The sequence below is a fragment of the Podarcis erhardii genome (assembly GCF_964252035.2).
Source record: "Podarcis erhardii genome assembly, chromosome: 14".
Lineage (NCBI taxonomy): Eukaryota > Metazoa > Chordata > Lepidosauria > Squamata > Lacertidae > Podarcis > Podarcis erhardii.
Genome location: NC_138503.1, coordinates 41,360,375 through 41,377,663, shown reverse-complemented (window position 1 = coordinate 41,377,663; position 17,289 = coordinate 41,360,375). Strand labels below are relative to the sequence as shown.

At 45.5% G+C, this 17,289-nt stretch overlaps 2 protein-coding genes across 3 annotated transcripts in view; one reads left to right on the top strand and one right to left on the bottom strand.

The window, feature by feature from the left end:
• The window catches only part of LOC309329170 (acyl-coenzyme A synthetase ACSM5, mitochondrial-like), a 267,701-nt gene that overhangs the window by 49,113 nt on the left and 201,299 nt on the right, over positions 1-17,289 (bottom strand). The gene's annotated exons all lie outside the window — the stretch shown is intronic.
• Positions 10,403-17,289, top strand: part of UMOD (uromodulin) — a 293,482-nt gene continuing 286,595 nt past the window's right edge. For both annotated transcript variants that reach the window (XM_081839762.1, XM_081839763.1), the window contains exons 1-6: positions 10,403-10,538; positions 10,685-11,326; positions 11,457-11,549; positions 13,737-13,939; positions 15,194-15,342; positions 16,568-16,813. In XM_081839762.1, coding sequence (XP_081695888.1) covers positions 10,457-10,538; positions 10,685-11,326; positions 11,457-11,549; positions 13,737-13,939; positions 15,194-15,342; positions 16,568-16,813 — 1,415 coding nt within the window. In that variant the 5' untranslated portion in view covers positions 10,403-10,456. The remainder of the gene's footprint in view (positions 10,539-10,684; positions 11,327-11,456; positions 11,550-13,736; positions 13,940-15,193; positions 15,343-16,567; positions 16,814-17,289) is intronic.

Here is a 17,289-nt window from a genome sequence, read left to right as displayed (position 1 = left end):
CATCACAGTGGTGTGGATGTGACTTTTGCCATTTGAACCTGGCTCCAGCTGACCCTGGAATTTTTGGGAAAAGGTTAGATCCCATAAGCCCAAAGCCTGCCCTCTCCTACTCAAAGGTGCACTGAATTTTAGCCATCTCATTTATTCAGCTCCTGCATAGATAACCAGCAAGTCGGGCTGCCAGTGAGTGGAATAGATTGAACCGAAGATGAAATGGCAAGATGCAGAAGCTGGATTAAAGATGCAGGTTTTTCTAGGAACTTTGAATATGTAAGATTCCTTACATCCTCCCTTGTGTAACCACAGATGGCAAGAAATTTGATCCAGTTTTAATTTAAAGGCAAACCTACCAAATCCACATATTTTTAAAAAGGGACAAACCAAAACACCACCCTCTTCTCAAATTTGCTTTTTTCTTAATTTTAAAACGCAGCTCTCCAGCCAAGTAGTGTGCACAAAGTATGCATATACCAGAGTGAAGTGCGCACAAAAGCACATATAATAGTAAAAATAGCATACCAAAATGCACTTTATTAGAGGAAGTTGCTTTGCAAGAATTGGGGAAACAGGCACATGCAAATTTTGTGTGTTGGGAGAAATGGCCACTGAAAATATTTTCCTTTTCCTTCCCCACAATGTGAGGGGGGTGCAGGAATGTACCTAGCTGTGTACCTTGCCACCCCATGCTTGGCAGCTATGACATCTTCTATCCACATATCAATGTTTGGTCCAGGATTTCCCTTTGCATGGAGCCCCATCTCAAGGACACCGAATGCATACTCAGCCTGGATGTGACTGTCAAGAGCATTGGTAGTGACAACTGGAACAGCCAGACAATGTAGCATAGTGGTTAGACTGCAGGAGTCAGCAAACTTCTTCAGTAGGGGGCCGGTCCACTGTCCCTCAGACCTTGTGGGGGGGCCGGACTATATTTTGAAAAAATAAAAAATAAGAAAATGAACGAATTCCTATGCCCCACAAATAACCCAGAGATGCATTTTAAATAAAAGCACACATTCTACTCATGTAAAAATGTGCTGATTCCTGGACCGTCTGCGGGCCGGATTTAGAAGGCGATTGGGCCAGATCCAGCCCCCGGGGCTTAGTCTGCCTACCCATGGGTTAGTCCTGCAGTGGTTCTCAACCTTGGGTTCCCTAGATGTTTTTGGCCTTCAACTCCCATGATCCCTAGCTCACAGGACCAGTGGTAAGGGTTGATGGGAGTTGTAGGCCAAAAACATCTGGGGACCCAAGGTTGAGAAAGGCTGGTAGAGGGTCGGACTAGGACCTGTGAGATCAGGGTTCAAATCCCCAACTGGCCATGAAGGCTCATTGGGTGACCTTGGTTCAGTTGCTGCCTCTCAGCCCAACCTACCTAACAGGATAAAAAAAATCCTTCCAGTAGCACCTTATAGACCAACTAAGTTAGTTCTGGGTATGAGCTTTCGTGTGCATGCACACTTCTTCAGATACACTGAAACAGAAGTCACCAGACCCTTCTAAATAGTGGGAAGGTGGGGAGAGGTATTACTCAGAAGGGTGGTGGGAATGGGTGATTGGCAGATAACTGTGATGCGCCTGTTGACGACTCTTAACAACTGCAATAGGTCTTACAGGAAAAAGCAAGGGGTGAGAAGGTGAATTTCTATTTCTGAAATTCTGAAATTCTGAAATTCTGAAATTCTGAAATTCTGAAATTCTGAAATTCTGAAATTCTGAAATTCTGAAATAGACTGGAAAGAGAAGCTGCTGAATTGCAACTTATTACCAAACTTAAAACCATGGAGAGACCTGGTCTTAACAAAGACATTGGGTTCTTATCTCATTATATATGACAAAGCCATTTTTCACCTTCTCACCCCTTGCTTTTTCCTGTAAGACCTATTGCAGTTGTTAAGAGTCGTCAACAGGCTCATCACAGTTATCTGCCAATCACCCATTCCCACCACCCTTCTGAGTAATACCCCTCCCCACCTTCCCACTATTTAGAAGGGTCTGGTGACTTCTGTTTCAGTGTATCTGAAGAAGTGTGCATGCACACGAAAGCTCATACCCAGAACTAACTTAGTTGGTCTTTAAGGTGCTACTGGAAGGAATTTTTTTATCTTGTTTTGACTATGGCAGACCAACACGGCTACCTATCTATAACTACCTAACAGGGTTATTGTTGAGATTAAATGAGGGGGGTGAACCATGTATACCACCTTGATCTCCTTGGAGAAAAAGGTGGGAAATCAAGGCAATAAATAAATAAAGACTCCTTTCCCTTCCTTAACACCCAGGGACTATTTTTGTGAAAATTCCTATACATAGTAGCAAATGGGTGTTTGTTTCAGTATGACTTAATAAGGATCAGGATGATAATGTTCTTAAACAGCCTTCTGAAACAGGGTGAACCAGCAATAAGAAAAGCTAATGCTATTCTAGGCTGCATCAACACAAGTCTAGCGTCCAGATCAAGGGAACTCATAGTTCCACTGTACAGTGGTGCCCCGCAAGACGAACACCTCGCAAGACGGAAAACCCGCTAGACGAAAGGGTTTTCCGTTTTGGAGGCGCTTCGCAAAACGAATTTCCCTATGGGCTTGCTTCGCAAGACGAAAATGTCTTGCGAGTTCCTGCGGGGTTCCCCCCCCCCTTTTCCTAAGCCCTAAGCCGCTTATCAGCTGATCTGCTAAAAGCTGCTAAACCGCTAATAGCGCTAATCCGCTAAGCTGTCAATGGGCTTGCTTCACAAGACGAAAAAACCGCTATACGAAGAGCCTCACGGAACGGATTAATTTCGTCTTGCGAGGCACCACTGTATTTTGCCTTGGTCAGAGCCCACCTGGAGTCCTGTGTCCCGTTCTGGGCACCACCATTTTAAGAAGGATATTGACAAGCTGGAACGTGTGCAGAGGAGGGTGACCAAGATGATCAAGGGTCTGGAAACTAAGCCTTATGAGGGAGTTGGGCATGTTTAGTCTGGTAAAGAGGAGACAGAAGAAATACGACGACCATCTTCAAATAGCTAAAGGGTTGTCACATGGAAGATTGAGCAAGCTTGTTGTCTCCTACTCTGGAGGGTAGGACCGAAGCCAATGAAGATTCCTGCTAAACATCATGAATAGCTTTCTGGTAGCAAGAGCTGTTTGATAGTGGAACAGACTCCTTCGGAAAGTGGTGGATTGTCCTTCCTTGGAGGTTTTTAAGCAGAGGTTAGATGACCATCTGTGATGGATGCTTTAGTTGAGATCCCTGCATTAGCTGAGATGACCCTCAGGCTCCCTTCTATGCTGTTATGAAAGTTGAGCAGGTTGGGTGGGTGGAGTTTGGGGCAATGTATGTGCATGAGTTTTTAATGGGGGGGTCAGGGATCAGGAGCAGTGGTGGCTGGTACACATTGGGATTGGTGGGGTGGAAAGCAGGGAGACCAAGAGTGGATGGAGCCAGAGCCAAGGACAGAGACAGCCACCTCCTGATTGGTTGTAAGAAAGAAGACAGGCAAGCAAGGGCTGGTTGAGGGCAACAGAGGTTGGCAGTGCTTCACTCACCTTAATGGAGCCGCATTTGCTGATGAGAAGTAGTCCTTGAAAGAAGCAAACAGTCTCCAGGTGAAGTGATGTAAGATCTTGAGTGGCTAAACTCCAATTACTTGACACTTCTTAATGTACAGTCAAGCCTTTCTTTGTTTAATTGCGGCTACTGAATCAATCAATTCTTTGAAAGCTCTTCAGTATCCCAAGGCAGCTTTGAGATTGCTTTGTTCCAAAGACCAATATTTACTTCAGTGAGTTAGCCAAGGTCCAGGCATGGTCCATGCAAAAGAGAAGCAAGCTAACTATTCAACTCCCTATTCTTTTTTAAAATATTGCATCATTGTTTGCAAACTGGCATTGCTGAATCCCACTGGCTTCTGTTCTGAAGGTAACCACAAGGTTGTTTGGGCAAAAGATTGAGTTGCGCTCTTGGGTGGCAGAGAAAGGGAGATCATATGATATGTGAAATGCCAAACATATATTTTATATTTATTTTATTTATTTTTTTGAAAAATGAGCTTGGTCTTCTTTTTGCTCTCCTCTTCAAATGGTGTCTGTGACCCTTATTATTTATTGTAAAATAATCATAGGGAAATGTCAAATAACAGGGCAAAACTGCAAGGCGGATCACTCGTTCCAACTGGGATCAGAAAATGTGAAAAGCCTGTGTCCTGCCAAGGTTAAAGATGGGCAAATCAAGCTAATTCCAGTCTGTGCTTCTTTTTATTTCTATTTCTATATATACAGGCAACTCCCCACTTACACAGAGGTTATGCCTCATATGCATAAGTGAAAATTGCATAAGTGAGGAATACCTTCTAAACACCCTCTAAATGTCCTCCCAGCCACTCTCTCTCCAAAAGACTACTCTCCAAAAATAAAATAAAAATACTGTACCCCAAATATCCAGACCTGGAATTGTAGCTCTGGGGCTGGCAGGAGGCCGGAGAATATGCAGGAACATGGCTGTTGCTGCTGCTTCAGTTGTTAGGCGGTGTCAGGGGACTGCCATCGGAACAGGGGAGGGAGCCAGGGGGACTATTGGGATACAGAGAGCCTGCGAAGCTCCTGAGGAGCAGTTCCTCTTCCAGTGGTGGGAAAAGCCACACCTCCAATGGAGAAGAAAGTGAAGGGACCAACCAAGTGAGGGAAGGGCTCGAGGATGCTGCTGAGAGCCCCAGCACATCACCTAGCCAGGCTGGCCAGGAGGGACGCACGCCAATTCCATCGCCCAGCTTGCGTAGAGGGGTGAAACGCAAGGAGGGGGGAGGAGGAGGCTTGGGGTGCCGAAGTTCTTATGTTGGGGGAGAAGCCGGAAGGGGCCACTCCCAGATTCTGCAAGTGACTGAGACGGACATGAACTTTGGTAGATCTGCACTGTAAATAGTTTGCACAATAAAACCTGTAAAAGACAGGTCGGAGTCATGCCTGTTTACTCACGAGCAACCACCACCAGCATCTAACAGGCGGGGAGGCTGAGCAGCCTAAACAAAGCCCTGTTGTGCCTCTGGTCTTTTCGGGGCTTCCTCTTCGGTCTCAGACACCATACACACACATCTCCCAATGCCACACAGGCCAGTGCAGCCTTCTGTGATGTCATGCCAGGCCCTCTCAACATTGAGGAGGCTGGGCTGCCTTCAAACAAATATTGAGGGGGGGGGCAAAGACTTCCCTCTGTCCCCTAGAGTTGGCGCATCTGCCACAAAGTGGTGACGAGCCATTGCGGCTTCTGGCAAGATTTTGTGTTCTTTGTGAGATCTCATGAGATGACGATGAGATGGCATGAGATTTTGCGAGATCTCACTGGAAACTGGCACTGCCGGTGGCGGTGGCGAGATGAGAGGTGTGCCTGTGGGGCACTGTCCCTTGAGCAACTGCCACCTGAGGTAACTGCCTCACACCACTTTATGGGCAGGCCTGGCCCTGTGGAAGGGTGACTGGCCAGGAGGTGACTGGAATGGAGCTTCCTAAAAAAGACTCTCCTCCCTGGAAGAGAGGGGAGTGGTTGTGGGCGGGAGCCCGAGCTCCACCTCCTGGCCAGGGGCCGTGCCCCCCGCCCCTCCTCACCTGGCTGGTGCCCACGCCCACCGGAGGCAGCCAGCCAGGTGTCTCCGGGGGGGCGTGTTTAGCAGCTTAATGCTGCGGGGCCAGCTCCGCATCCTCCTCAGTCGTCGTCGTCCTGCAGCGAGTCACCCACCCTCCACTCCCATTTAGCTCAGGGTCTAGGTTTTTGGCCTTGCTATGGACCTTAGGTTGGTCGCCCCGGTTGTCTGGGGGACCTGGTAGGAATTTTTCCATTTAGCATTAGGCTTTTTGGTTTTTTCGCCTACCTCGTAGCAATCGTCACAACTTTTGTGGTATTGGTGGGTAGGTTAGGCATTGGATTCATGTGTGTCAAGGGCTAGGTGTGGCCATCGCCTATGCTATCTACCGTGGGTTATTCCGTTAAAGGAATCTGGCGGTCGTGTATTCCGTCCGATGCCTGCTTGGCGGGAGGCCATGGCACGACCCTCAGTGACATCAGGGGGTGAGCCTATAGTTGTATTAGCATCAACAGGCTCCACCTACTGTTGAATAAACCCACCTCCTATAGTCATCCAATGCCTAAGCCAATACCTTTTCACTGCTGTAATCAATAAAGTTGTGGCCTTTTCTTGCCCATTAACCTTATATCGTGTGTCCTTGTGTGTTTATTTCACATATCAGGGGTCGGGCCCTCGATCCACAAAGAGCAGAATTGGCTGGCTGGCTGGCTGCAACCCTGAATGGGAATATTCTGCACAGCCACATTTTGCTGTAAAAAAACAACCCTCTCCTCTTTTCACAAACCACTTGATATTTATGGTTTTGGCAGCATAGAGAAATTTGAGAACCAGGAAAAAGGAAATGTGTGCAGATACCCCAAAGGCTAGTTTTTGTTATATAGTTATACAAATAAAGCTGATTAAACAGCCTTAGAAACATTTCCTTTTCCAAAGGCTATATAAGGGGAAAATAAAATCTAGCCCCCCAGGTTTTCTTTTCTTTGGCATCAATTGGTAAGTATAAGTTGATTCGATATTGCCTATTCCTAGGTAGTAACACAAAGAATTTGACAACGGTGGAGTTTCTACAGGGCAGCAGCTGGACTTAATTTATGTGATTGGCAGATATTATTGGTAGTCACATTTTAGGGGAGAAGCAGACACATAACCAACTTTTTTTAAAATAGGGATGGATTAAGGAGAGCCAGAACGAAAGAACACCTAGCCGAATGTGCTTAAGGTGACTACCTGAGTGATCTTGTGGAGGTCTGGGGGAAGGGATAGCCAGTGGCAGAGGAAAGTCCACTTCTTAAACCTTCATTGGCCAGGGCAGAAGGGTTGTAGTTCAGTGGTAGAACATCCACAGGTTCAATCCCTGGAGCTTCAGGTAGGCCTGGGAAATGCCCCTGTTTGGAACCCTGGAAACCAGACACCTCAGTATTGTAAACAATACTGAGGTAACTGGATCAATGGTCTCATGGGGTGGAGATCCTGGCAGGGCAGCTTTTTTTCCCTTCCCCCCATCCTGTTATTGGAACTTTGTCTTTCCCCATTCCTTTTATTTCAATAGAAGAATAAAATACTTCCAGGGATGGAGCAGTTTTTTCTCCCTTGTCAGGCTTTGTGTGTAAGTGATTTTCCAGGGAAATCAGAGGACTATGATCTTGAAGGTCCAACACCTCCTGTGATCTGTGCTGATGTACCCTGGTACATCCCAGTCCCTCCAAGTGTCCCTATTTTTGAGGGACATCCCTCATGTAGAGAAGCCATCCTGGTTTCTGATTTGATCCTGGAATTTCCCACTTTTCCTTAGGATGTCCCTATTTTCATTGGAGAAATGTTGGAGGTTATGGAGTTATCTGACCCCTGAGCCATCTGAAGGCAATCCTGTATAGGGAAGGTTTTTTTTAATGTTTAATGTTTTATTGTGTTTCTATGTATGTTGGAAGCTGCCCAGAGTGGCTGGGGCAACCCAGTAAGATGTGTGGGGTATACCGGTAATTAGTAAAATTATCATTATGGAATGGGACATCCCTCTTTACATCAGAGAAATGTTGGAGAGTATGACATCCACTTTTGGGCCCTGCCACCATTAGGGCATCAATGGCAAAGTGAGGGCAGCAGAGCTGTGACAATGAGGAGGCTTCTGATGGCAGAACTTTTCTGCTCACAAATCTCCAATGGCAGAAACAGAACACTGCAATACCTAATGATCCTTCGGTCACCCTCTCTGCTAGGACTATCTCTGTAATTGTACGCTTGGGATTCCCACTTTTGGAATTTCCAACCTCTGGTTTTCAGAGGCAGACTAGAGCGAGAACATAGCTATCATGACTATCATCACCCGCCCTTCACCATCAGTTCCCTGTGCCAGATGCGGAAATTTAAAATCCAGAAATGTTCCTGCTTGGCAGGGGGTTGGACTCGATGGCCCTTGGTGTCTCTTCCAACTCTATGATTCTATGATTCTAAAAACAATGAAAACAAATTACAATCCTAGGTATAGGGTGGGTCAAGTGTCAAAGGCCAGGCTAGAATAGATATGTCTTTAGCATTCGAAAGCTGGTTAGAGCATGGTGCTAAAGCCAAGGTTGCAAGTTTGGTCCCCATATGGGACAGCTGCAGAGTCCTGCATGACAGAGGGTTGAGCTAGATGATCCTCAGGGTCCCTTCCAATTCTATGAATTTGTGAAGGTGTGCCTCTGTGGAGATGGAGTTCCGCAACTTAGCAGTGCCACAGATAATGCTCTCTCTTGGCTCACCTTTCCCAAACTTCCAAGAGAGAAAGATCCACCTCTGGTTATCTTAATACCTGATGGGGTCTGTAAGGAGGGAGGTGGTCTATCAAATATCTGGGGCCTAAGTCATTGAGGGCTTTAAATGCTAACATGGGCATCTTGAGTTGGGTCTGGAAACCAACTGGAAGCCTTATCCTCTTTTTTTTTTTAGTAATCCAAGATGGTAGCCATCACTAAAAAAATAAATAAATGGGGGGGGGATTCCATAGTTTAACGGTGCACTGTGAAGAAGTACTTTCTTTTGCTTGTTCTAAATGAAGAAGAAGAAGAGTTTGGATTTGATATTTCGCTTTATGACTACCCTAAGGAGTCTCAAAGCAGCTAACAATCTCCTTTTCCCTTCCTCCCCCACAACAAAAACTCTGTGAGGTGAGTGGGGCTGAGACATTTCAGAGGAGTGTGAGTGGCCCAAGGTCACCCAGCAGCTGCATGTGGAGGAGCGGGGAATCGAACTCGGTTCACCAGATTATGAGTCCACCACTCTTAACCACTACACCACACTGACTCTGGGATAAATCTCCCAACATTCAGCATCATTGGATGTTCCCAAGTTCTATTGCTATGAGAGAGGGAGAAACAAAAAGTCCACTGTAGAAGCTATGAGAGCACAAGGATTATGTCATCCTGTTCAGGGTTTAAAAGCTACTGCAAGGGAGAGCCAGTGCAATATAGGGCTAGCGTATAACGAGCTAGGATCTTGACAGCATGCAGTGATCCTTCCTTGGTTCTTCTTGTTCCCACAAAAGCATGACATTTAATTAAAAAGAATTGCCTTTCAAAAAAGCTTAACGTCCTTTTGTGCAAATGTTGATATCAAATATTTGTTGGCTATTCTGAGTTTGCAGCTGAAGCATGTTTGGTGGAAATTACTCTAGGGTTGGAGCAATAAAATGCTGCACACTGACACTGGAAAGTATTTGATAGCTTGACATACAATGGCATTAAGATCTGACAGTGTTTGATAATGGCCTTGCGACGATATTGTGCATTTCTTATTATTTGATAGCTGACATGCAATGGTAACTAGTTTGACAATATTTGACAATTGACTTGCAATGATACTGAACATTTATTGGAACTGATAGCTGGCATGCAATAGTAGTTGAATTAAGACATGATTTGATACTTGGCAAGGGGTTGTATTTTAAACTTGGCCAATCAAGGAACTTCCTAACATGCCTAATGAATTACTGGCATGATTTATCACTTATTTTGAATGCTGCAAAAAGCTATTATTCTATCTAGAAAATGAAAATGTACCTCGGAAATGTGATCCTAGCATGTTTTATTATTTTTTACAAATGTTGAAAGAAATGAACAATTATAATTACAAAAGAAGCTTCTACTGATATTAACGGTGTAGTCTTATACTGTGCTGTCTTAATAGAAATAAGTCCCATTGAGTCTGAGGGGGCTGGCTCCCCAGTACGCAGGTATAAGGCTGTCCAGCAGGACAACCCAGTTTCACCAAATTTCAAAGTTTGAGTTCAAAGCCAAGGTCAAAAATCTTAATTTCATTATGCGGAATTTCAATACAAAATTGAAAAAAGATAACAAAAGGACATGTTCCAAAATTTATTTCAGTTCTAATGAATGTGCAGAGACAAAACAATATGCGGACATCATAGGCACATCAGCAAAGGTGGTTACTGTATTGTCCATGTGCTGCAATGCTGCAAACTGCTTATAAGAGTTTGGGGAGTGGTTGGTTAAAATTTCGTTCTTTAAAACTAAAGCTTGAGTTTTCAATTGGAGCTCAACTGAAATACGGTGACTCCTGAGTGCTTTAAAGCTGAGTCCATGAGTTTTTTATTTATATATTTTCCCCCTTATTAAAGTAAGTTGTTCATAGGCCTAGAGGTTCAGAACAAGGGTCTCTTTTGTATTGATTTTGGGGGATTACATGAACCAGCAGGGAGCAGGCCTTGATATTTGACTCTGGCCGAGATGAGCCCTTATTACCGTAGTAATGCCAGATTTTCTTTTATTAATAGGTTCTGAAAATGAGAAAGCGCAATTTATAGGGAATAATATATATCTTTCTGTCTTCCTTTCAGCCTGGCTATCTGCCGCCCTGTGTTCTTGGGTATCGTCGCTTTTCCTTTTACGGCTAAGTATGAAGCATCCATTTAATCTGCTTTTGTTCTTAGTCAGTCTCAGATGTTCCACCTTTGCACAGACGACGAGGCTGGTGAACGGTAAGGAGACAAATGTCCTGTTTTAACGAGATACTTTTTGCTGTTGTGATTGAACCTGGCAATTGAACCTTGGACCTTCTGCACAGAAAGCATGTGCTCTACTGCTAAGCTAAAGCCATTTCCCCGTTTTTATTCTATTTCACTAGCTACAGTACGGTGTTCAGACTGCCACCCAAATGCCACCTGTGAGGAGAATGGAGATCTCCGCCAATGCATCTGTCAAGATGGGTTCACTGGAGACGGGGCCACTTGCTCCGACGTGGACGAGTGTTCCAGCCGCGGTCTAAATCATTGCCATTCCTTAGCAACCTGTATTAACACCCACGGCAACTATTCCTGCTCCTGTCCCGAGGGTTACAGTGGAGATGGCTTCCATTGCAAACCTGCTGGCTTTGCTGAAGAATGTGTGGGACTCAACGGATCCCGTTCCTGCTCCGATCCGTGTTCGAGTCACACGGTTCTAGATCAGCCCTGGCGAAGCACCTCCTACGGGGATGGAAATAACTGTGACAGTGATAAAAAAGGGTGGTATCGATTTGTAGGCAGTGGAGGAGAGCGCATGCCAGAATCTTGCGTGCCAATCAATAGATGTAACACTGATGCACCCATGTGGCTAAATGGATTGCACCCGACTCATAATGATGAAATAGTAACCCGTACCGCCTGCGCCGACTGGAGTGGTAACTGTTGTCACTGGTCTATCCCTGTACAGATTAAAGCTTGCGTAGGTGGTTATTACGTCTACCAGTTTCAAGGGACACCAGCTTGTTCCTTGACTTATTGCACAGGTATGTTGCTTGGAATTGTTTTGTAGAAAAGTTTTGCATTGGGAAAAGAGCGATCTATTTTTTAATTTATTGCATTTGCATTACCTGTGAATCGCGATCCACTTTGTGTTTCATCAATGCAATCTTCCAGATCCTGCATACGTAGGTAGCCCATGCCATGGATGCAATGCAGAAGAAGAGTGCAAGCTGATCAATGGGAAATGGGGCTGCGCCTGCAGTTCTGGTAGGTGCATTGAGGGTGTCACGGCTGGGAAGGACCAAGACGAAAGAGCATTGGAGCGAGAAAGGAGGAATGATTGATACTACCCTAGGACAGTCGTGACATCGCCCACTGGCATGCAAGGGCTCATTTACAGTGAGGGGGGAAAGTATTTGATCCTCTGCTAAATTTGCCCATCTGACGAAGAAATGACCAGTCCATAATTTTAATGGTAGGTTTATTGTAGCTGTGAGAGACAGAATAACAACAGGGAAAAAACCCCAGAAACCCAGAAAACCTAAGTCACAGATTGATGTGCATTATAATGAGTGAAATAAGTATTTGATCCCTTTCCAAAAGATGACTTAGTACTTGGTGGCAAAACCCTTGTTGGCAATTGCAGAGGTCAGACGTTTCTTGTAGGTGGCCACCAGGTTTGGACACATCTCAGGAGGTATTTTGTCCCACTCCTCTTTGCAGATCCTCTCCAAGACAGTAAGATTTTGAGGCTGATGTGCAGCTACTCGAACCTTCAGCTCCCTCCACAGATTTTCGATGGGATTAAGGTATGGAGACTGGCTAGGCCACTCCAGGACCTTAATGTGCTTCTTCTTGAGCCACTCCTTTGTTGCCTTGGCTGTGTGTTTTGGGTCATTGATTGCTTCTGTTGACAGGTGTCTTTTGTACAGGTACTGTAACGAGCTGGGATTACAGGTAAGACCTCTCCCTTACAGCAGGTGCTTCTAATCTCAGCTCGTTACATACAGTGAAGATACCAGGTAGCCTGACATCTGGCTGGTTGATAGGGGATCAAATACTTATTTCACTCATTATAAATTATGCACTGGTCATTTCTTCGTCAGAGGGCAAATGGGCAAATTTAGCAGGGGATCAAATACTTCCCCCCCTCACTATATACATATCAGGGGTACCAAACGTTATCTATTATTCTTAGAATTTATTAAATTTGTATACCGCTCTTCACCCAAAGATCACAGGGTGGTTCATAACATAAAGATACAAAATGAGAACACAAAATACATAATAAAACAAAGACAAATCAATAACTCCCTCCCCCCCCTTTAAAAGGCCATAGCATGTTCAATCAGTCAAAGGCCTGGTTATAAAGAAATGTTTTTGCCTGGCGACTAAAGGTATGCAACGGTATCCAGGCAAGCATCTTGGATGCCATCTAGATGTTGTGGACTACAATGTCCACCATCCCTAGCCAGCATGGCAAATAGCCAGGGACGATAGGGGAGGTAATCCAAACATCTGAAGAACATCGCAGTGGCTGCCCCAAATCCAAATTTTCCATCTTTTAAACCAGGGGTGGGAAACATATTACTATCCAAATGTTGTTAGACTACAGTTCCTATCTTCCCTGACTATTGGCCATGCTGCCTGGAGATGATGGGAGTTGAAGTCCAATCTAACAGCATCTGGGAGGCTTCAGGTTTCCCATCCCTGTTTTAATTGAAAATTCAAATGGCACATGCAAACGAGCCATCGCAGATTAATCCCCAGAGGCAGAAATTTCATAATATTGTTGGGAGTAAAGCAACTTGCGATTGTAAAGCATCAAAGCTACCCAAACAAGTAGGGTGTGATAGGCAACCTTTTCTTCCCTCACAGAGTCCTTCTTAAATAACTACCTGTAGATTATTTATTTTCTTAGGCTTTTCTTCCTTCCTCCTCAATCTCCAGTTAGTATTAGACCTCCCTTCATTTAGTTAACCTCGTGACACCCAGGATGGCTTGTGCTCAGAACGGCTTTATTTGCCAGGAGTAATAAACTGTCCGTTGCTTGAGTCTTTTGACAGTCAGTCTTATCAGACTATTTCTTTATGCAACTCTGCTTCAGCAAACTCCCACGATTTCTTGATGTCAATCAAAGCACCACTGTTTTCAAAGGAGACACTGCAAGAGGTTTATCAGCTAGCCAGTATGAACTCTGAGCCCCGCAGAATTATAACCCTTACAGTTTACTGTAAAAACAAAAAACCCCTCTGTATTTGCTGTGCTACTTATTCCACACACAGCACTCCTGCAGCTAGGAATGTAAAATAATAATTACAACAGATTGTTGGTTCAATATATGAACTGCTTGGAGGTTTTGAAATGGGGGAAATAATCTAGCAGTAAAAGAATGTACTGAGTAAATATTAACAGCTGCTGCCACTACAACTACTATTTGTTCTTGTTCTTAAGATGCTTCGAACCTGGAGCCACAACTGGAGTGTGGTGCAAATGAAATCAAGGTCTCCATGGCAAAGTGCACCCTCAATAGCTTCCAGAATTTAACAATGCATCTGAGAGACAACCGATGTGCTGGTTTTGTAGAGCAGGGGAACAGAACAGTGGTCTCCGTGGTGACACCCACTCAAGCTGGTCAGTGTGGAACGCTATTGACGGTAGGTTCTCTATTCAGTGGAAAAGCCTTACCAGGAAGGATTTTCTGGATCCTTTCCTGGAGATGGTTCTCATATCTGCAAATACTTAAGGCAGGAGATGATTGGCTACATTGTCTCATCATGAAGTCAATTTAGAGCAGGCTTCCTCAACCTCAGGCCTCCAGATGCTTTGAGACTACAATTCCCATCATCCCTGACCACTGGTCCTGCTAGCTAGGGATCATGGGAGTTGTAGGCCAAAAACATTTAGAGGGCCGAGGTTGAGGAAGCCTGATTCAGAGTGAAGGCAAGTTGGAGCACTGACCTCACTCTGCAGTGGCTTTGCCACATAATCATGTAGTGAATTCACATTGTAACAATAGCATGGCATCACCATTCTGGTTACAGGACCCCTGATTGGCTATAGGTTGTGAGCCCCACAGTGCTCTTGGGATCAGTTGGAGATAGGCAGGCTCTGTTGCAGAAGGAAGAAGAAATGGGCCAGACTGAAACTGGGTCAGAGGAAGTGGGCTTTCCCCTTTACACCTTGACTTCAGCCACTTCCTAAGCAGCAGCAGGGACACTGGTCTCCCCCTCCCTTGACCTGCTTTTGGAGCCTCAGTGGAAGTTGGGGAGGGCTCCAGGCACAAGGGGAGGTGGAAGAGGAGTCAGCAGTGACTGAACAGGAGCTCAAGCAGGAGGGTGCAGTCTTGTCTCCCAGAACCAGGCACCTTAGCAGATGGGAGCAGAAAAACCTACCCATATCCAAACCTGACATTCCCACAAGGCAAGCAAGTCTGGTGAGGGAGCAGGGCGTGTCTTGTCTTTAGAAGCTTGGCATGCATAGCAACTTGTTGGGACATCTTGGTTGCTTCCATCCAGCTCTGAACTCCTTGCCCTGCTCTTCTTAGCCCCTGTACTTTCCTGAGTCTTGTGTCTGCTGCTGAGCCTGTACTTGCTCAAATAAAGAACTCCTTCTTACTTCAAATGAAGTAAGTGTGTTTTGGGGAGGGAGCCAAGACACAAGACTCTTGTGGTCAGGAGGGAGATACTTCTAAAAGCAATGGTGCCAAAGCAGCCACAGGAGACAAAGAGGGAGCATCTATGAAACTGGGGAGTAAGGGGGCTTGGAGAGCCATTTCCATTTCCTTGAAAGCAGCTTCCCTCTCACTTTCACATTAGAAATGTGCACTTGGAAATAATAGCCAGGGACACATGTAACTGTGCTGAAGTCAGTAGACGAGCTGCTTTAATTCTTTTTATTTCCCCTTTCAGAAAAATGAAACCCATGCTACATATAGCAACACACTCTATCTGGCTGATGGGACTGTCATTAGAGAGAACGAAATCAAAATTAATTTCCAGTGCTCCTACCCGTTGGATATGGAAACCAGCCTCAGAACAGCCATCCAGCCCATTGTCAGGTACGGCATTACTTATTAAGAGGAAAGCTGTTCATCTTGCCTAATGATACTTTCATTTCTATTTAGGGTTCCAACCACTGGGGAGTAATGTGAGGGAGCAGATCCTGTTGTTCTTCTTCTTCAGCTCAAGGTCCACTTCACTTCTGGGCAATCTTCCAGGGGCCACATGCCAGTGGCAGGCAAGGGCCAGGGGCAACTTGGACAGAGCAATGAATGTAAATTTTACCTTTGTACTGTAAGCTAGTTCAGTGGTGGCTGATGCCCGTCAAGACTGGCAGAGCAGAATGCAGAGAGCCCAGAGAGCAGGCAGAGCCTGAGGCAATCGCAGACAGAGCAAACTAATTGTAGTTTTGTTCTTATCCTCCTCCCTGTTAAGTTCTGCAAGGGCATCACTGTCAAGGTGGGAGTTGGTTAAAAAAAGGTAAAAGGTAAAGGACCCCTGGACGGTTAAGTCCCGTCAAAGGCGACTATGGGGGTTGCGGTGCTCATCTCGCTTTCAGGCCAAGGGAGATGGCGTTTGTCCACAGACAGCTTTCCGGGTCATGTGGCCAACATGACTAAACCACTTCTGGCACAATAGAACACCGTAATGGAAACCAGAGCACATGGAAACGCTGTTTACCTTCCCGCCACAGTGGTACCTATTTATCTACTTGCAGTGGCATGCTTTCAAACTGCTTGGTTGGCAGGAGCTGGGTCAGATCAATGGGAGCTCACCCTGTTGTGTGGATTTGAACCGCCAACCTTCTGAATGGCAAGTCCAAGAGGCTCAGTGGTTTAGACCACTGAATACTCACAAGGTGTCCATGAAGCTAACTCTTATTCAAAGAAACAGAGCAGTTCAGGCCTAGTGAGCACAGCATCACTTCCCAGTAGGTCTTGCCCCAATGAGGCAGTTGCGAGGACTGAAGGTTGCTGCTTTCCCACAGCTCTTTAAGTCTCCTCCTCCCCTAAGTCCTTCCCCAGCAACCCGAGACTTATTTGCCTTGTCTGTCTTTGCTCCATCCTCTTCATACCTCTTCTGGTTCTCCACAGTGGGAGGTAGCAATGCTTCTGAATACTAGCTACTGGAAGCATGGTGCTGAAACCCTGTGTGGGTTTCCCTCAGACATCTGGCTGGCCACTGTGAGAACAGGATGCTGGACTAGATGGGCCAACAGCATCTTCTTATGCTCATAATCCCCACATCTGAATACACTCTTACTTCCTTTTTTTCACCTTCCAGTTCAACCAACATCAGCATTGAAGGAGCAGGTCAGTTTATAATTAAGATGGCTCTCTACAGAGACCAAAACTACACCTCGCCCTATGAGGGAGCAATGGCCGTGTTGCCAACTCAGACCTGGCTCTATGTTGGTGTCATGGTCACCAATGGGGACGTGAGCAACTTTGTCTTGCTGATGGACAATTGCTTTGCAACGCCCACAGAAGACACCGCTGACCCTCTGAAATATTTCATCATTCAAAACAGGTACAGTAAGGGGTGTTTGTGGATTTGATCAAGGGACTGTCCTTTTCCATTCATGGTTTCAGGATCGGGTTCCAGGGTGTGGGAAATCAAGCCTAGAGTGGAAGCAGCATCCGGATTGGGATGAGGGATACAAGGGCAGGCTGCAACCTAGCTGAAAATATGTGGCTGGTTAGTGCCTGTCTGGGAAGCTCCACAATGCTCTTGTAAATTCAATAGAAGAAAAGTGACACACGAAAATTAATTTTAAGAAGCAAGACTAGGAAGATACTGGGGAAAGAGGCAACGGGATATGCCCACTGTGTCTAATTTTCCCCTCTGCGTCTAACAGAATTTCTGCTATCTCTGTGTTATGGCGTTATTTGAAACATCTGGTGAGCCATTTTGGAGACAGATGCTGGACACAATCCCTTCTGGGCAGCCTTCTGGGGCCCCCTGGGTGGGACAAAAGTGGGTGGAGCAACAGATGCAAATTTTAC